General features: G+C 31.8%; 1 protein-coding gene across 3 annotated transcripts in view; it reads right to left on the bottom strand.

The window, feature by feature from the left end:
• Positions 1 to 21,577, bottom strand: part of LOC127705703 (CD82 antigen-like) — a 237,599-nt gene that overhangs the window by 201,358 nt on the left and 14,664 nt on the right. For all 3 annotated transcript variants that reach the window (XR_007983937.1, XM_052210079.1, XM_052210080.1), the window contains exons 5-6: positions 5,142 to 5,237; positions 2,461 to 2,532 (exon numbers count right to left, since the gene is read on the bottom strand). Coding sequence is in view for 2 of the 3 variants with exons in the window: in XM_052210079.1 (XP_052066039.1) it covers positions 2,461 to 2,532; positions 5,142 to 5,237 (168 nt within the window). In the remaining variant the exon portion in view is untranslated. The remainder of the gene's footprint in view (positions 1 to 2,460; positions 2,533 to 5,141; positions 5,238 to 21,577) is intronic.

The raw sequence follows: 21,577 nt of genomic DNA, 5'->3' as shown, positions 1-21,577 counted from the left end.
ATACACACTATTTCGCATACTATATAATAAATTGGTAATGCATAAAAAATAAAAAAAACACTTTTTCATGCTCCTTTTTACTCATCATGCTCATATACAACCTATCATGTTAAAATACAAGTGTACACTGCATGTACTGTCAGATATGGTCCCAAATTGTACTTTTTTTTTGAAGAAAAGAATTAGTTAAAAGTTTTGAAATTTGACCCACTCACAAATTGAAGGACTTAATGTTAAGTTTGTTTTTCACCAAAAAATTAATGTTTTTCCTCTGTTAGACATGAAAAACAAGTGTTTTGCCTGTCAAATTACACGATTTGTATAAATTTCACAATAAACAAAGGGGGACCTTCCTTGTACATGTTGTATAGCTATAAACATGGCAAAATAATTTTTAAAAGTGTTAAATTATGAAATGACACTGAAGTGCTAGACAGACAGACAGACATATCGGTTCGTTTATAAATATCAGTGTTCTCCCCAGGGCCTTAAAGGACCGCGGGCCCGCGATGTATAATTTTTTACCATGGTGGTATCGTTCTTACCGCGATGTATAATTTTTTACCGTGGTGGTATCGTTCTTACCGCGATGTATTATATTTCTCCGTGGTGCTAAAATTTTTAGTTTAAAAAATCGAAAATCGGTAAAGTTTTAAACGACTTGTTAAATCTTTTCCGTGCAGTATAAAATTCCAGGTGAAATTTGACCAGTTCAAACCAGTTCAGATTGTTTACACCACGTGATCGATTTACCTTTATGAGGTTAACCTTTGTTGATTGGATTTAATCGATGTAATTAACACTTTTAAAATGATTTTAATTAAGAGATCATAACTTTATGATCGTAGATAACTAACCGTGTTGACCCGATAGTTGTACACACGACGGTACACATTTTGTACATTATAAAGTTGGCTCATTACGTATAATTGACCATTATACACTTCTCAATACTTATATAATAGTATTATATGTCTCTGATTAAACCATAGCCAAATTATCTTTAATTTTGACATAGTTTATATTGCATGATATTCCGGTTTCAAACTATCATAGTATCTGTCAACAAGTAATTCAAAGGGGCCGGATCACATGACTCAGTTAGTTCACATAGAATACCCAAGATTATTTACTATTAACTGCAATCTATTCTATTTTATAAATAAAATGCATGACTGTACCTTCAAACTGGATATCTATATCCATATGATAATTAATGAATAACAGAAGTGATTTGCAAATTTTATCCATAAGCACATGTTAAATCTATTTATATCTACTTCCTGTCATTTAGGCGGGAAAATAGGGAGACTTTGTTGTTGACATTGAATAGGGTTACTTATAGATCTATAGAACTAGGACAAATTTATAGATTTAGGAATTCTTTTTAAAAGGATCATGACAAAAAAAGATTTAGATTTCAGTGCAGTATTAAGTCTGTATCTATGTTTGATTATCACTAAAGACAAGAAAAGTTAATATTTACATGAAATCTAAGGCAAAATGTTTTGAAATTTATGAAAAATTTCTTTTTATTAAAATTTAAGATAGAAACTGGTTCAAATAATACAATATTTATTCTTGTTAATTTTATATCTCCTTATGACAGGAATCCTTTCACAATACAACATCTTTCATTCTAGAAATAAGAAATTTTTTAAAATAAATTGAACATTTTTGTTCTCTTTTGAACTGAGACTACTATAACACATATACATGTGTTATAGTAGTCTCAGTTTTGAATGATATTTTATTCTTATTGATCATAGATTTTATAAAAGATTTAATAACTTTAAATTTAGATGAATATTTTGTAATGTATCATGTTTCATTTATTTTTAAAAAATATTAAAGTATACATATCAAACTGTTTATTGATTTACTTTTTTTTTACCAATAATTTTCAATGTCTACATAATAACACAGTACCACAGCATTAAAACAAAACAGGAGACATAAAAACTACAGTTACTAGAAATATAGCTAAGCGACGCGACGCGACACAACTGATTGTATGAATTATTTCACCAAGCAGTCCACACGCTTTACCCTGGTGCTATCCAAAAATCCTGGGGAGAACACTGAATATGTTAGAAATTGTGCAGTGATTATAACCACACACATTTCTTTTATCTCTATTAGGACCATAATCTCTTATTAAAGCAATATTTTTCTATTTTTAATTTTTATAAATTCTTCAGTTTGCGCAACCAGATATTTATTCTGTGTAGAGGAGAGGCAATTCATACATTCTTTTTTGATAGTCATTGTTTTAAGAAATATTGTACATCTTCAAATCATTTTGGCAATTTTTTTTAGTCAATCTCACTCCAATTCTCCCTCCAAATCATTATCTTAATACTATTATTTGAGGACTCCTTCTTTGTTTATCTGGACTGCAAGATGATGCTGCACATGTTTTGTTTTCTGTTGTTTTCACGAAATGTTTTTTTAACATACCTGGCCTGCATTTGGGAATTTGTAAGTTGTCTCATTGTAATCCATAGAATTGACTGCTCCACAACACTCAAACTAAAAATAGATCAAACAAGCATATGTATTAATTATAGAATAACTAACCGAAGAATTCAAATAGAGAAAAATATTCAACGAGTGACCGAACAACACATTAATTCATGAATGCGTGTAGAGCATGAGTTAACAAGCATTCTGTGAGTATTGCATGGCAATACATATTCCCCTACCAGTTAAAAATTCATTGTAATGGAACGAAATTCTAACTTGATCTATAACTTGTCATGGTGTAAACTACATAAAATAATAAACAAACCTACCACTAAATTCTTCAAACAATTTACTAAAGAAAAGGAAAAAAATCCAATATGTCATTTATCTTAATACAATGTCTCATACAAATCTTTTAAAAAATGAGTTATTTCCCTTTGAACAGAAATCTAGTAATTAATAAGTATTTCTTCAAAAATTTAATTCTAGGGAAAGTTCAAAAATGAGTTATTTCCCTTTGAACAGAAATCTAGTAATTAATAAGCATAAATTTACGACAAAAGAGACGATTTTTCATTCCCTTTTGTTAATTTTTCCTTTTTTAGACGGCGATGTTCCTTTGGCTCCATCATACGGTGTTTATATATCCCAACTCGTTCCTTATGCCCGTGTGTGTAGTGATGTCATAGATTTTAACGAACGTAATCAATGCATCACTGGTAAATTATTAAGTCAGGGATTTTGTACCATAAATTACTTAAAACTTTTACTAAATTCTTTCATAGATACAAAGATTTGATTAGTAAATTTGGCTGTACCTGTATAAAACTTATTAAAAACGGTATTTCACATCCTAAATTTTACAGTAATATTGTACTAAAAGCGCAGAAATCACTATGTGATCCGTGTAAACTCATAGACCCTTTAAACAAACTTATTAGTAAAGGTTATCTTACCAATGTTGTAATTAGATTTGATTTGATTTTCTGTGTTTTAACGCCACTTTTAAGCACCCCTTTTGGGCTATTTCGTGGCGGCCAGTTTTTATTGGTGGAGGAAGCCGGAGTGCCCGGAGAAAACCACCGACCTTCAATAGGAAAACTGACAGTCCTAGTCATAGATCAAATTTATTGGCTCATTGTGTGTTAATTTGTGTTACTACGTTTTTTGATTGAGTTAAGCCATTCCAATTGATATTTTATAGTGTGTCTTTCTATGTTGTGATGTTACACTATTGTTTCAGATAAGGGAGAAGATTTGGTACCATTAAAACGTTTAATCCCATTGCAATTGTTTGCACCTGTCCTAAGTCAGGAATCTGATGTTCAGTAGTTGTCATTTGTTTATGTGGTTCATAAGTTTTTCTCGTTTCTCGTTTTTTATGTAGATTAGACCGTTTGTTTTCCAGTTTGAATGGTTTTACACTAGTATTTTTTTGGGGCCCTTTATAACTTGCTGTTCGGTGTGAGCCAAGGCTCCTTGTTGAAGACTCAACCTTGACCTTTAATGGTTTACTTTTATAAATTGTGACTTAGATGGAGAGTTGTCTCATTGGCACTCATACCACATCTTCCTATATCTATGAAGAAAAAGTCTGGAAAACTGATCGTCCGGACTGAAGGATGGACAGACGGACAGAGTGCAAACCTAAAGTCCCCTTTGACTTCGTCAGTAGGGGACTAATTATCAGTGTTGTTCGGTCACAAGTTGAATATTTTTCCATATTTGAATTCTTTGATTAGTTATTCTTTTTTTTACATTGGCATATGGCTTATTTTATTGAAATTAAAGTAGAAAATATATGGAACTATATCTTTTTCTATGCATTCACAATTTGTTTTGATCCGATGTTATCGACGTCTTGACAACACCTATTGTTGTATGATGTCAGAGGAGTGAAATAACCACGTTTATTTCACATGTGAAATTATCGGGTTTTATTTCACTGGGAAATCTATGTAATTTATGCAACCAATGTAATAAAACAATATATAGCATTTAGTAGTTTTTTAATAAAATAAAATTAAAAACTAATAACCATCCTGATTCAAATAATAAAAGATAGTCACTTTATGAGGGTAAAATATTAATTTAACCCCTTAATCTATACAAGCAGATTTATATGATTCAATGAATAAGACTATTTCAGAATACCCATGGTTAGCATATAGCTTTTCAACTGTTTTGGTTTTTATAAATCCTCAGCTTTCATATATTTCCATTTGATGAAGGTAAATCCCCAAAAAGCACTTGGTGCGCATAAAATTTGTATAGTGTTGGGTTTTTTTTAAATATTTTTTTTTAAAGGTCATATGCTAAGATCAAACTAAAAAATCTCATAAGGTAAATCACGAAAGTTTTTTTTTTATTTGCATGTATCGAAAATGCATATTGACTTGGTGTCGAAATTTTAAAAACAAAATGATCTTTTGTGTACCATATAACCAGACGACTATTCTCCACAGGGACTTTAAGCATTATGGTAATGTGATGCTATATTTCTTGAATGTGATGCTATCTGAATTGTTTTTTTTATAGATTATATTATGGATGTGGTGCAACAGTTTTTAGAAACAAGATGGTTTTTCAAATTTCCCTGTTTAGCAAGGTATTAAATGAAATATCTTGGGAGAACCCTGATGTAACCCATAGAGATCTCAGCCTGAAGTCCTCACCTCCAACTGAGCCAAGTCCCATCCTGTCCTTACAGTCTCTTCACCATACCTCTTCTTTATATTTTCCTGTAACAGCTTAACAATATTGTCCTCTACCTGAAAATGAAAAAAAAATTGTTTTTAAATGTATTCATGTATCTCGCTGTATGGAAGACCCATTAATGGCCTAGGCCAGCTTTCTGCTCTTTGGTCGTGTTGATGTCTCTTCAACACATTCCACATTTCCATTCCCAATTTTATGTATATATACTTATAATTTGTTTTGCATTTATATTGTTTCTGAATACTTATCTTCATAACTGAATGCACCTATATATTCAGTATTTACATGTAGGATTTTCTGACAATAAAGTATACCCAAACTTTTCATTCCTCTTTTTTGTCCTCTTGATGGTTAATTGATGCAAACACTTTAAAAAAAATAGATGTGTCGAAAAACACTGTGTATGATCCAGTGTTCTCCCCAGGCCGTTTTAGCGTCTCGGCACCGAGACGCTATATTTTTCCCCCGTGATGCTATAATAATTTCCGCGACGCTATAATTATTTTGAGGATGCTATTTTTCTTGTCCGCAAAACCATGTCCTAAATTTTGAACTTTCATCTAATTACCGCTTGTGATCATAAAATTATATCACCTTTAATTGTAATCCCTTAAAGTCTGACAATAGAGGCAATTTAGAGTGATTAAATAGGTGTTAATTGCCCTTTGGGTGATAACTGTTTGGAAACAAATACCCCAAGCTGACACTTATGACATGACTAATACCAAGTGGTCCAATCGCAAATTTCGACATTGAGAAAATGTAATCTGAAAATCATAAACAATTGAAAATCTACGTTTGCATAATGTAAATTCAAAGATACAAAAGATTTATCTCTTTAGAAAAGAGGTTTGGTGGTTTGTTTTTACAACTTTCAAATAAAATGCTCCGCAGGGCACAGCTTGATACGACCGCAGAGGTCGAACCCTGAACAGTTGGGGCAAGTATGGACACAACATTCAAGCTTGATACAGCACTGAATTTGGATTGTGATTAAATATTTGACACAGCATAGGTTTCTGACACAGAATGAATGTGGTCCAAGAACTTAAAAATCTTTAATTTTCCTATTCAAACCATATCATTATTATTTGCTTTTATATATAAATCAGAAATAACCAATTTAAAATGGAAAATTAAAAAAAAAAAAAATCCCTCCCCCAAATTTTTTGAACCCCCTTATGATTCATCACCCCCAAACTAATCCCAGCCTTCCCTTTGTGGTACCTTGCAGTACAATTTCAGAGAGATCCATACACTTGAATACAAGTTATTGTCTGGATTCTAGAAAAATGCTTGTTTTTAGGCCCCTTTTTGGCCCCTAATTCCTAAACGTTTAGGGCAATTACCCCCAAACTCAAACCCAGCTTTCCCTTTGTGACATGGAACCTTGTAGTACAATTTCATAAAGATCCATACACTTACACACAAGTTATTGTCCTGAAACTAGAAAAATGCTTGTTTTTTGCCCCTTTTTGGCCCCTAATTCCTAAAATTTTGAGGCAATTACCCCCAAAATCAATCCCAGCCTTCCCTTTGTGGTATGGTACCTTGCAGTACAATTTCAGAGAGATCCATACACTTGAACACAAGTTATTGTCTGGAAACTAGAAAAATGCTTATTTTTGGCGCCTTTTTGGCCCCTTATACCTGAACCTTTTGGGCAATTACCCCCAAACTCAATTTCAGTTTTCCCTTTGTGATATGGAACCTTGAAGTACAATTTCAGAAAGATCCATACACTTACACACAAGTTATTATCATGAAACTAGAAAAATGCTTGTTTTTTGCCCCTTTTTTGGCCCCTAATTCCTAAAATTTTGAGGCAATTACCCCCAAAATCAATCCCAGCATTCCCTTTGTGATATGGAATCTTGTGGTACAATGTCAGAGAGATCCATACACTAACACACAAGTTATGTCTGGAAGTTACAAAAATGCTTATTTTTGGCCCCTAATTCCTTAACTGTTGGTACCATAACCCCCAAAATCAATCCCAACCTTCCTTTTGTGGTATTGAACCTTATGGCAAAATTTCATAGAGATCCATTCACTTAAACTAAAGTTAGATTGCGAAAACCAATGTGTCTTCGGATGACGTCGACGACGCCAACGTCATACCAATATAAGACCGCAAAATTTTGGCGGTAGTATAAAAATTATTTTCTTTCCCTTCCGGTACTACTTGTTAATCGAGAGCGTATATTAAACATTTTGATTTTGAGCTAAATAAGTTTGATACTTCTTTAGAAAGTGATCAGAATTGGCTTTAGTTAATGTTTCATCCATTTAATGCATTAAAAGCGTCATATTCATTCCCAATCTCTTGTCAAACATTGTTTATTTTCGTTAATTTTTTTTCAGCTGCCATTGAAATATCAGTGTAAACTACGGATCGGAACCGGACCAGATATGACAAAAATCCGCATTTTTACGATAATAACTACAGATGCACAAATGGCACAGTAGACAGAAAAAATGACCCCAAAAGAGAAAACTACGCATTCCACACCCATTAACAGACTATTTGTTAGATCTCCTTGCTAAATGTATTCATTTTGGAAATGCATTGTTTCAATATACTGATTAAACTTTGTTAAAAATACATATCATTTTGATATAAAGAAACAACTGGGACTAATACATTGAGTACCAAGAAATAATGAATTTCATAGACAATATAAAGAAAATAGATTTTTAATTGAAATTTTATTGCTATATGATACTTTCTCTTCCTTTTTTATATAAAAACCAGTTTTTTTTTTTTTTTTTACTAGATATTTAGTTGGGTAGGTAGGGTACAATGTAACTGGAACCACACATATATCTTTATTTGGCCCAAGAGGAAAAAAATAATTCTTTTTACTATAAATTAATATAGAAAACATAAACTGAAACAACTGTTATAGTTTAATTGTATTCTCAGTTATCAATTAAACAATATAAATAAAACAAAAAGGAAATAGAGCATCGCCGCAACGCGACAAATGACATTGAAAAAAATACAAGTTTATTTTTTTTACGCCAAATGTGATGCTATCCAAAATTTCTCGGGAGAACACTGTGATCACAATAGATCAGGAATCAATTTTTTTTGCATGTGTTAAATTTTTGTGGTATACACATGTAACCACAAAAAATTACCATTATTGATCCCTTTTCAAAAATATTCAAACAAAATTCAAATTTCAAGGACAATTTCGAATTTGTATAACTCCTATATAAAATATACACAAACATTTCACAAGTCATTTAAATGCACATTGTTTTAATTTCTGTGTCATTTGGTATTTTGTGCAGAGTTGTCTCTAAATCTCTAGCAAACAAAACATAATAATATTTCTGTTACAAACAGAACAATCACTTATCCATAAAAGACAAAATAGCACATGAATGGCAACTTGTATTACTGTAAATTCAATAAAATGCTTCGCTGGGCGCAGCTTGATACGACCGCAGAGGTCGAACCCTGAACAGTTGGGGCAAGTATGGACACAACATTCAAGCTTGATACAGCTCTGAATTTGGATTGTGATTAAATATTTGACACAGCATAGGTTTCTGACACAGAAAGAATGTGGTCTAAGAACTTCAATCTTTTTAATTTACCTATTATGGTCCAATGTCCAAAATCAAAATACATGGTTAGATTCAGCATATCAAAGAACCTCATATATTCAATTTTTGTTGAAATCAAACAAAGTTTAATTTTGGACCCCAATTTGGACCAACTTGAAAACTGGGCCCATAATCAAAAATCTAAATACATGTTTAGATTCAGCATATCAAAGAACCCCATATATTCAATTTTTGTTGAAATCAAACAAAGTTTAAATACTGGACCCTATCTTGAACCAACTTGAAAACTGGGCCCATAATCAAAAATCTAAACACATGTTTAGATTCAGCATATCAAAGAACCACAAGAATTCAATTTTTGTTAAAATCAAACTAAGTTTAATTTTGGACCCTTTGGACCTTAATGTAGACCAATTTAAAATACAGGACCCAAAATTAAAAATCTAAATACACGGTTAGATTTGGAATATCAAAGAACCCCAATAATTCAATTTTAGATGAAATCAAACAAAGTTTAATTTTGGACCCTTTTGACCTCAATATGAACCAATTTGATAACGGGGTCCACAAATAAAAAATCTAAATACATGGTTAGATTCAGCATATCAAAGAACCCCATATATTCAATTTTTGTTGAAATCAAACAAAGTTTAATTTTGGGCCCCATTTTGGACCAACTTGAAAACTGGGCCAAAAATCAAAAATCTAAATACATGTTTAGATTCAGCATATCAAAGAACCTCATATATTCAATTTTTGCTAAAATCAAACAAAATTTAATTTTGGACCCTTTGGACCTTAATGTAGACCAATTTGAAAACTGGACCCAAAATTAAAAATCTAAATACACTGTTAGATTCGGCATAACAAATAAATAAATGTGATCAAAGATTTTACAAATCTAATGCGCTATACTGTGCAATTAAAGATTACTTCTTGAAATTTTTCAATATTTGAAATTTGAAAAAAAAATAATATTTGAAGAATAATTCTTTTTAATTTCTGAAATCTGAAATGAGAAAAAATTGACCCCCCACAATTTCTTTTTATCCCCCCCCCTTTTTTCCCCCAAAAAATTCTTTCCCTCAAGATATGGTCATAATCTCAATTCAAATTTCCAATGGAGTTGGCAACCATAATTACCCATTCAAATTTACCATAGTGCTAACTTAATCTATTTTATAATAGAATTAAAAATATAGTGTCAAATCTTTCATATGGATTTTTTTGTAAAAAAAAAGATGCAACATTTGCAGATATTTTTACTGGTCTTCCTTTATAAATATGCATTTCTTTAAACATAATTTAAAAGCAGTGTAAGGGAAGTAACCAAAACGTTGTATTTGGATTACCTCCCTTACACTGTTTTAAATTATCTTTATTGTTCATTAACCATTACTTTATACATAATTTAAAAGCAGTGTAAGGGAGATAATTTCAATGATGTATTTGATTTATCTCCCTTACACTGCTTTAAATTATGTTTTGTACTAAAGTATTTATCCATTAACCAGGACAACCTTGTTTTTCCCCCTTTTTTGCCCCTAATTCCTAAACGGTTTGAGCCATAACCCCCCAAAGCAAATCCTAACCATCCCTTTGTGGTATGGAAACTTGTAGTATAATTTCAGAGAGATCCATACACCGTTCCACAGTTATTGTCTGGAAACTAGAAAATGCTTATTTTTGGCCCCTTGGTACCATAACCCCCAAAATCAATCCCCACCTTCCTTTTGTGGTATTGAACCTTATGGTAAAATTTCATAGAGATCCATTCACTTAAACTAAAGTTAGAGTGCGAAAACTAATGCGTCTTCGGACGACGACGACGACGCAGACGACGACACCAACGTCATACCAATATCGTATAAAAATTATTGAGATGTTTTTATTATTGCCAAAAATGTGACAGAGTAATAATCACAATAATTTAAACAAGCATTTAAAAATTTTGAATATGAATAAAACAGTTTTTTTCCCAATATCGCAAAAATTAAAATGACATCCTAGTCTAAAATTGCAAAATCGCAATAATAAATGCATGCAATAATTTCTGAATTTACAGTAGTTCTTAGCATTGTGTATAAGTTTCATAATAATTTGCATGAGGCAAAATTATTAAAGTTAGTGGGGAAACGTAAAAATTTGCAATCTTCCAAGTTATAAAGCAGCATGATCCAGGAACTGTAAGTGAAACACTGTAGAAATTCGAAATTGTCTGCAAGTTTTGGTTCTTAGCATTGTGTATTAGTTTCAATAAAATTTGGATAAAGAAAACTATAGTAAGAGTGGAAGGACAATCAAAGGTAACACTTAATGTACCATTCACCTACCAGTGGGGGCATAAAAACATAACTCCAAGCTAAGGCATTTTAAGTTGGAATTTAAAACTTTTGAATGGGAGTTGAAGAATGAGGAATTGTCTGAAGTTTAAATGATTATTTTTTCAGAATTTTCTTTTTGTTTTCTCTGCATATAAACATTACAATACATAAACAAACATAAATCTTGAGGATTTAGTGGACATATTATGCCAAAAATAAACTGCTTTGCTGAGCGCAGCTGGATACGCCCCCAGAGGTCCAACCCTGAACAGTTGGGGCAAAAATGGACACAATATTCAAGCTTGATACAGGTCTGAATTTGGATTGTAATTAAATATTTGACATATTATAGGTTTCTGAGTAAATGTAGTCAAAGAACTTGAAATTGGTTATATGAATTGAATTTATATTCAATTAAAGATTTCTTGCTGTTGTGCAATAAACTGTGCTGTTGCGCAATACTTAGTAAATCTGTTGTCAGACTATAAACAAATAAAGTTCAATTTATTCTCAATGTCATATTAGAAATTAATGAAAATCAAAAGGGAGCTTACATCAATAGATATAAACAATTCACCAAAGTTTCATGAGAATTGCTGACAGCATTTTTGAGTTATTTTCCAAAAACTGAAAAATCCTCCCTTTTTTAATGAATAAAACCCCATAACTCAGAAATGTAAAATGTAAAATTTATAAAATTCTAAAGGGAGCTTACACCAATAGATATAAACAATTCACCAAAGTTTCATAAGAATTGCTGAAAGCATTTTTGAGTTTTTGCCCGAAAACTGGAAAATCCCCCTTTTTTTATGAATAAAACCCTGTAACTCGAAAACATAAAATCTAAAATTTATAAAAATCGAAAGGGAGCTCATGTCAATAGATATAAAAAATTCACCACAATTTCTTGCAAGTTGGTGAAAGCATTCTTGAGTTATTGTCCGAAAACTGGAAAATCCCCCTTTTTTTAATGAATAAAACCCCATAACTTGGAAATATAAATTTATAAAAAACGAAAGGGAGCTCACGTCTATAGATATAAACAATTCACCAAAGTTTTATGCAAATTGGTTAAAGCGTTTTTGAGTTAATGTCAGACATGTTGACGACGGACGGACAGACGGGCGGACAGAGGTATACCATAATACGTCCCGTAAACGGGCATATAAAAATACTTGTTTACATCCTCAGAAACAGAAAGCACTTCACAACAAAATTATAATAAAAAGAAAATCAATAAACCTGTGAGAATTCTACTTCTTATATTGTATCAAGTGACAAAACTCTGACCTAAAATGACCTCAGGAAATTACATCTATGAGAAACTCTGTTACGATAAGGTTTAAGTGAATGACAACAGTGAACTGATCCTTTCAGGCTTTCCCAATCAGAATTTTACAAGTTACATGGAACTATCTGCACTACTAAAAATTTTAAAAAATTCATTTGCTTTGCAATTTGAAATTCATTAGTTTAATGAAATTGAAAACAAAATATCTAAACACAACAGACATCAATCAATACAAAAACACTCATAATAAGAAAATTTCACAGCTCAACAACTTTTCCAATATACCAATAAATTATTCACTCTGCACATTCAATTTCAATATGACAGAAAGCCAATCAATGTAACATCTTTTTTTTCTTTCCATTCTATGAAAGCTGCAACATCAAATAGATAATCCAATCAGAATATTAACTCCACTGCATGTGGGAGGGTCTGGATGAGATTTACAGAATAGTAAATATTGGGAGCAAAAAATAAAGAATAGAGAAAAAATGGTCCAAAAATAAAGAATTGAGACTTTTAATTTGGGTGCTAAAATATTAAGAATAACAAATAATGAGCAAAATAATAATTAAAAAAGTAGAGAAACATGGCCTAAAAAATTAATTAAAGTGGGGTAAAGATTGCATTCATTTTGCGGTTTTGTGAATTTTTAAAAATACATTTGAATTGTATTTTGCGAGGCAAATTAAAAATTTGAAAATTTAAAAAAATGAGTTGGAGTTATCTTCCTTTGTTCATGATTGTATATTTGTAGTTCAACCTATTTTTATAACATACACCATGCATTACTTCTGTAATTTTTAATAAAAACATGTTTTCTTGACTAGTATGGTAATTCAAATACTGTGGATTCATTTATTTTTGTGGGTACCAATTATCGTGGATTGCGAAAACTTGCCTTTTCGTAGATACATGATTTCGTGGTTTTGCCAAAGTCTGCATGCAACCTGATAGACATTTGTATTTCGTTGAACATTTAAATTCGTGGTTCACCTGTACCAACAAAACCCACGAAAATTGGTACCCAACGAATAATAATGAATCCACAGTACACATCATATTGTAACTTAAATATGAAAGTATAACATATCCATGATATCATCAATAAAATGTATGACATTGACTGGATAGGATCTAAATAATGTACTTCGCTGCACTATTTTGTTTGAACTATCAAAGGTAGTGATAAACCTTGGAAATTATAGATATCAAGTCAGTACCATAGGGTTTTGATTGTATTTAATGCAATCTTTACCCAAAAACTAAAGAAATGAAGAACCCACCCATCCAGATTCTGTAAGCGTACTTTCATTCCGCCGTGTATTTATTTCACTAGAGAATATTGGATGTAAATAGTGTGAAAGCGTCGATCTTGATATTGTTGTTTTGTTTATATTAGACCGGTTTATTGTTTACATAAATAAATGGGTTAAAATTAAAATAATTTTCAAGGAACCAGTTTAATTAATCTGAGTCAATCTAGTAAATAATATTGATGATGACCAGGAGGATATTTTTATAACTCAAAATAATTTATCAATGATCAGGACATTGAACTTGATATAAACCAAATTAAAAGAGCAGATTTGTTCTAACATAAAGTTTCAATTATAGAAACATCCTTTGATATTGACAAAGAAGATATGATTTTATATCCAAGTCGACCGAAGAGCAAATACACAGAAAAACTTTGGCAATCCAATAAATATAAATATTACAATTAGTGACAATTTAAAAGCATATGATTTTATAGATTTGCATAGAAAAATTATTTAAATCTTATTCGTTTATAAGCATTATTGTGTTATCGTGTGTTCAAAATGAGTACTAATCACTTCATCAATGTATGGATCTAAAGCACTAGTGTAATTAATCCCAGTATAAAATAACTAGTGCAATCATTCCGGTACAAAATCACTAGTGTAATCATTCCTGGTTCAAAAACACTAGAATGAACATTCCTTGGATGAAAACTCTCCACTTTTTATATAAATCAGCTATGCAAGTTTCAAATACACTAAAAACTATTAAGCCACATTTTATATATATGTCCCCTTCAAAAAACCCTTTTTAGAACCTTATAATGACTGGTGGATGTTTTTCACTGGACCCGGATAGAAAAAACTAGTGAATTTTTGTTGGTGGATAAAAGTCACTGGGGATTTTCTTCCTCCGGATAAAGTACACTGGCGATATCAAACCACTGTTACAATTCCAGACCCTCACCATTCAATATCATGTAACCTTTAAATAAATAATTTGTTTTTGTTTTGTTGACTATAGATTAATCAGAATTGTTTACTGGGCTTGTGACAGAAATATATATTTCATATCTGTTTAAAGTTTATTGATTACTTGCAGGCTTTTATAATTATCGAGTTGAAAATAATCCAGCTACTTAAAATTGATAAATATCGTGTTAAGGCTGATCAATTGATCACGTTTTGATTTTATTTACATTACTTGGCTTAGTTTGTTTGTATTGTGCAATTTAGTTTCTGCTTGAAAAGATGGGTTTTGTAAAGCTAAATACTGCAGGAGATTTGAAGACAAAATTGAACTGTGATGTGAACAATAATTTGAATATAACTGTTCTCTAACAACAGGAGCAGGATAACAGGAGACTATAAACGTATACTAGACGTTTTTCACTTCATGTTATCTATACACCTGTTGAGTGCAGGATAAATTTATATATTTATAGGTGTTTTAGTACATGAATCTGACTTGGGGGAAAAAGGGGGGGGGGGTGTTTGGGGTGTGGATGTGCATAAGAAGCACTTTTTTAGACCCCAACTACCCACAATATTAAAATTTTCATTTAATTCTTACAAAATGTTAAGGAAAATGCAACCACCAACAATTTATTCTTTTGAGTAGATCCCATTCCCCACCCCCATCAATTTTGAAACAGTCCTCATCTCTCCCCTGATCAATCCAGTAATGATGTCAAATTCACCTGCTGTTCTCATGTGACTACATGAAAAACAGCAATTGTGCATGATGACGTCACATAGAATAAGCAAATGAAAAAAACAAGAGTGCACATGCTGAAATGTCTTGCCTGTTTTACTGATCATTCAATTCATGTTGAAAGTCTTAAAGATAAAGGTTTTACTACAAGTATCACATAAACTTAAAATTATTAATGTTCTATGAACATTTCGTCACAGGCGAGACAAAAACCTCATCAAGTATTGCCTTATCTCAAAAAAAAATCACTTGTAAACCATGCTACATATAATTTCAACTTCACACATTTAATTTTAAAATAGTAACATGTCCTGCATTTAGTCTTATTAAAATTATAATATATAAAAACATTTTGTTCATTTCTCTAAATTGATCAATCAGAAAACCCTATGCGTAATCTCGAGGAAGCAAGACTTAAAATTATTTTCCTCCTACTACATGTATATGTACATTTACTGAGATAAAGAAAAAAAAACCCCATCTTTATTCATTTTTTAAAGAGGTGATTCAATTTTGAATGAATTTGACACACAAAGAATGTCTACACCTTAAATAATTTTCTATAAGAAAAATAATTGTGCTGCTTATTCAGGGATCTCCAAAGATGAAAATTTAAAGATGTAGAAACTCTCACCAGGACAAAACCCCGTGTGTCGTGAACGAAAATATTTCATTCCTAAATTTCATTGTAAGGAATAGTGAATAGACTGATACATTGTTTATTATATTCATTTCATTGTAGAATAACAAATATTTTCATTAATTGTCATTTGTAACAATTTTAATGTGAAGCCTGCATGGCTCCTCAGTCAAGGATAACCACAATTCAGCTGTCCTGTTAACCTAGTTAAGTCAAAGTTTTTTCCTGTCAGAAGGTTCCCAAAGTCGTTTTCATGCTATTTTGGTAATTTTGTTAGAACTTAATAAAATGCTTCGCTGGGCGCAGCTTGATACGACCGCAGAGGTCGAACCCTGAACAGTTGGGGCAAGTATGGACACAACATTCAAGCTTGATACAGCTCTGAATTTGGATTGTGATTAAATATTTGACACAGCATAGGTTTCTGACACAGAAAGAATGTGGTCTAAGAACTTCAATTTTTTTAATTTACCTATTATGGTCCAATGTCCAAAATCAAAATACATGGTTAGATTCAGCATATCAAAGAACCCCATATATTCAATTTTTGTTGAAATAAAACAAAGTTTAATTTTGGACCCCAAGTTGGACAAACTTGAAAACTGGTCCCATAATCAAAAATCTAAACACATGTTTAGATTCAGCATATCAAAGTACCCCAAGAATTCAATTTTTGTTAAAATCAAACTAAGTTAAATTTTGGACCCTTTGGACCTTAATGTAGACCAATTTAAAAAACGGGACCCAAAATTAAAAATCTAAAAACACGGTTACATTTGGCATATCAAAGAACCCCAATAATTCAATTTTTGATGAAATCAAACAAAGTTTAATTTTGGACCCTTTTGACCACAATATGAACCAATTTGATAGCAGGCCTACAAAATAAAAAATCTAAATAAATGGTAAGATTCAGCATATCAAAGAACCCCATATATTCAATTTTTGTTGAAATCAAACAAAGTTTAATTTTGGACCCCAATTTGGACCAACTTGAAAACTGGGCCAAAAATCTAAAATCTAAATACATGTTTAGATTCAGCATATCAAAGAACCCCATATATTCAATTTTTGTTGAAATCAAACAAAGTTTAATTTTGGACCCCAACTTGGACCAACTTGAAAACTGGTCCCATAATCAAAAATCTAAACACATGTTTAGATTCAGCATATCAAAGAACCCCAAAAATTCAATTTTTGTTAAAATCAAACTAAGTTTAATTTTGGACCCTTTGGACCTTAATGTAGACCAATTTAAAAAACGGGACCCAAAATTAAAAATCTAAATACACGGTTAGATTTGGCATATCAAAGAACCCCAATAATTAAATTTTTGATGAAATCAAACAAAGTTTAATTTTGGACCCTTTTAACCTCAATATGAACCAATTTGATAGCGGGCCCACAAATAAAAAATCTAAATACATGGTAAGATTCAGCATATCAAAGAACCCCATATATTCAATTTTTGTTGAAATCAAACAAAGTTTAATTTTGGACCTCAATTTGGACCAACTTGAAAACTGGGCCAAAAATCTAAAATCTAAATACATGTTTAGATTCAGCATATCAATGAACCCCATATATTCAATTTTTGTTGAAATCAAACAAAGTTTAATTTTGGACCCCAACTTGGACCAACTTGAAAACTGGGCCCATAATCAAAATTCTAAACACATGTTTAGATTCAGCATATCAAAGAACCCCAAGAATTCAATTTTTGTTAAAATCAAACTAAGTTTAATTTTGGACCCTTTAGACCTTAATGTAGACCAATTTAAAAACGGGACCCAAAATTAAAAATCTAAATACACGGTTAGATTTGGCATATCAAAGAACCCCAATAATTCAATTTTTGATGAAATCAAACAAAGTTTAATTTTGGACCCTTTTGACCTCAATATGAACCAATTTGATAGCGGGTCCACAAATAAAAAATCTAAATACATGGTTAGATTCAGCATATCAAAGAACCCCAAGAATTCAATTTTTGATGAAATCAAACAAAGTTTAATTTTGGACCCTTTTGACCTCAATGTGGACAAAGTTGATAACGGGGCCCAAAAATCAAAAATCTAAAGACATGGTTAGATTCAGCATATCAAAGAACCCCATATATTCAATTTTTGTTGAAATCAAACAAAGTTTAATTTTGGACCCTGATTTGGACCAACTTGAAAACTGGGCCCATAATCAAAAATCTAAATACATGTTTAGATTCAGCATATCAAAGAACCCTAAAAATTCAATTTTTGTTAAAATCAAACTAAGTTTAATTTTGGACCCTTTTGACCTTAATGTAGACCAATTTGAAAACGGAACCAAAAATTAAGAATCTAAATACACGGTTAGATTCGGCATATCAAAGAACCCCAATAATTCAATTTTTGATGAAATCAAACAAAGTTAAATTTTGGACCCTTTGGACCTCAATGTGGACCAATTTAAAAACGGGGCCCAAAATCCAAAAACTTAATACACGGTTAGATTCAGCATATTAAAGAACCCCAAGAATTCAAGAATAAAACCCCATTGAAATTGATCAAGAAATAAGCAATTTATACGAAGTATCTTCTTTTGCACAATACTGTGCAATTGAATATTTCTTGCTATTGTGCAATACTGTACAATTGACAATTTCTTGCTATTGCGCAATATTGTGCTATCGGATATTTCTTGCTATTGCGCAATACTGTGCAATTGAAGATTTCTTGCTATTGCGCAATACTGTGCAATTGAAGATTTCTTGCAATTGTGCAATACTGTGCAATTGAAAATTTCTTGCTATTGCACAATACTTATTATATAATAATTTACACATCCTGTTTGGTGTGTATCTCCTACCATATCATTATTATTTGCTTTTAAATATTAATCAGAAATAACCAACTTAAAATGGAAAATTTTAAAAGAAAAAAAAAAGGAAAAAAAGAAAAAAAAAAATCCCCCCCCCCAAATTTTTTGAACCCCCTTATGATTCATCACCCCCAAACTCAATCCCAGCCTTCCCTTTGTGGTATGGTACCTTGCAGTACAATTTCAGAGAGATCCATACACTTGAACACAAGTTATTGTCTGGAAACTAGAAAAATGCTTATTTTTGGCCCCTTTTTGGCCCCCAATTCCTAAACGTTTCAGGCAATTACCCCCAAACTCAATTCCAGCTTTCCCTTTGTGATATGGAACCTTGTAGTACAATTTCAGAAATATCCAAACACTTACACACAAGTTATTGTCATGAAACTAGAAAAATGCTTGTTTTTTGCCCCTTTTTTGGCCCCTAATTCCTAAAATTTTGAGGCAATTACCCCTAAAATCAATTCCAGCTTTCCCTTTGTGATATGGAACCTTGTAGTACAATTTCAGAAATATCCAAACACTTACACACAAGTTATTGTCATGAAACTAGAAAAATGCTTGTTTTTTGCCCCTTTTTTGGCCCCTAATTCCTAAAATTTTGAGGCAATTACCCCCAAAATCAATTACAGCCTTCCCTTTGTGATATGGAACCTTGTGGTACAATGTCAGAGAGATCCATACACTTACACACAAGTTATTGTCTGGAAGTTACAAAAATGCTTATTTTTGGCCCCTTTTTGGCCCCTAATTCCTTAACTGTTGGTACCATAACCCCCAAAATCAATCCCAACCTTCCTTTCGTGGTATTGAACCTTATGGTAAAATTTCATGGAGATCCATTCACTTAAACTAAAGTTAGAGTGCGAAAACCAATGTGTCTTCGGACGACGCCGGACGACGACGACGACGACGACGACGCCAACGTCATACCAATATACGACCAAAAAATTTTCAATTTTTGCGGTCGTATAAAAAATGGGTTCCGTTTTTCTCACTGTCAAACACCTCCATAGTAAAAGTGTAGAAGTCACGAACTGGGATCAATGATTTGCAGCATCAACAACAAAAAGTGAGAAACTGAAATGGTTTTAATGACTTAATATTGCAAATTCCACAGTAATATACCATGCAACATCCATCTTTCTCTTATGAATGTCAACAGGATGTATTAATTTGATTGTAAACTACGAAATGAATTCGGAATAACAATACGAAATTTCTTCCGATTATCAAGTTGCAGTTACGGTAATATTCCAGTATTTACTTTTAAACTACTAAAGTGATTCATTATGATAGATAAATGTTGTTATTTGGCATGAAATTATGTTCAGTTTTACGATTAAGAGTCTAACCTTGTACTCGTTTAAAAAGGGGGTGCTGATTGCGCAAGTCAATAAAAGCACTTGTTCGACTTATTAAACTTTTTTCTTCGTAATTGAATTTAAATTTTATTCTTTATCTAAATTTTCATCAGCATTTGCTGAAAAGTAATTAAATAATGCAAATATAAATCAATTGCTTAAAAAAGCAATTGTAAACGGTCTTTCCCCTTCTGAAACATGATTGATTGATTGATATATGTGTATGTTTGTTTGTGTGTTTGTTTGTTTGTTTCTTTCTTTCTTTGAAAGGTCCATATTAGTGTGTTGGTTAAGTTTCTATATTTAGTTTGGAAAGTTTTTATTCTATTTTAGGTCCCGCGCGCGTCTTTGTCTCGCGCCAGATTGTGGCGTCACGTGACGAAGCTTTATAATAGCGAAAACTTAGTATTTTTATTTCTTTTTAGGTGGGGACGTTGGACAGACAACATGTATAGCGACGGAATGCACACAATGTATTTCTTTTGTCATTGTAGGTAATTGACATTTCAATCACAGTTCACGAGCAGTGCATGCTTTGGATTTAATTGATCCTGTGTAACTTTAAAACACGTTTATCGATTGTTTTCATACAATGTACATTTTTCAGCAGCAGTTTGTAACACAGATTTGTATTTCAATCTAGGAGCGGACATTTTATTGTAGGATTTCATTGAGATTTACGGAACTAGCAAGCGAATTTTACGGCATTGCAATTTCTTTTCTCTAGGAAAATTCTTGAGAGATATCTGCACCACGTTCTTTTATGAAGATGTAATACGTGTATACCCTGCTGACTGCAGTTTTTAAGGTCAATTGGACATGTAGTTTCCCAGAACATCTGATAACAAGCATGTGGATTTTTTTTTCTTCAGAAGAGATGTAAATACAATATTACACACATGAGACGGAAACATGCATACAATGAATGAATGATTGATTGGTTGGTTGGTTTGTTTGTTTATTTATTGGTTGGTTGGTTGGTTGGTTGGTTGATTGATTGATTAGTTGAATAATTAAACACGTGGGATAGGGTCTCTTGAAACAAGCGAAAAAGAAACAAAGGAGATCTTGGACCCCGTGTTAAACACATAAGACGGAAACATGCATACAATGAATGATTGATTGGTTGGTTGGTTGGTTGGTTGGTTGGTTAATAAATTTAACATGTGGGATATGGTGGTCTCTTGAAACAAGCGAAAAAAAAAAAAAAACAAATGAGATCTTGGACCCCATATTAAACACATGAGACGGAACCATGTATGCATGCAATGATTGATTGAATGGTTGGTTGGTTGGTTGGTTGATTGATTGATTAATCAATTAATTAAACACGTGGGATATGGTCTCTTTAAACAATAGAAAT

This window comes from Mytilus californianus, unplaced genomic scaffold (genome assembly GCF_021869535.1).
Source record: "Mytilus californianus isolate M0D057914Y unplaced genomic scaffold, xbMytCali1.0.p SCAF_6, whole genome shotgun sequence".
Lineage (NCBI taxonomy): Eukaryota > Metazoa > Mollusca > Bivalvia > Mytilida > Mytilidae > Mytilus > Mytilus californianus.
The sequence above is the reverse complement of the archived record's forward strand: the minus strand, read 5'-3'. Positions and strand labels throughout refer to the sequence as shown.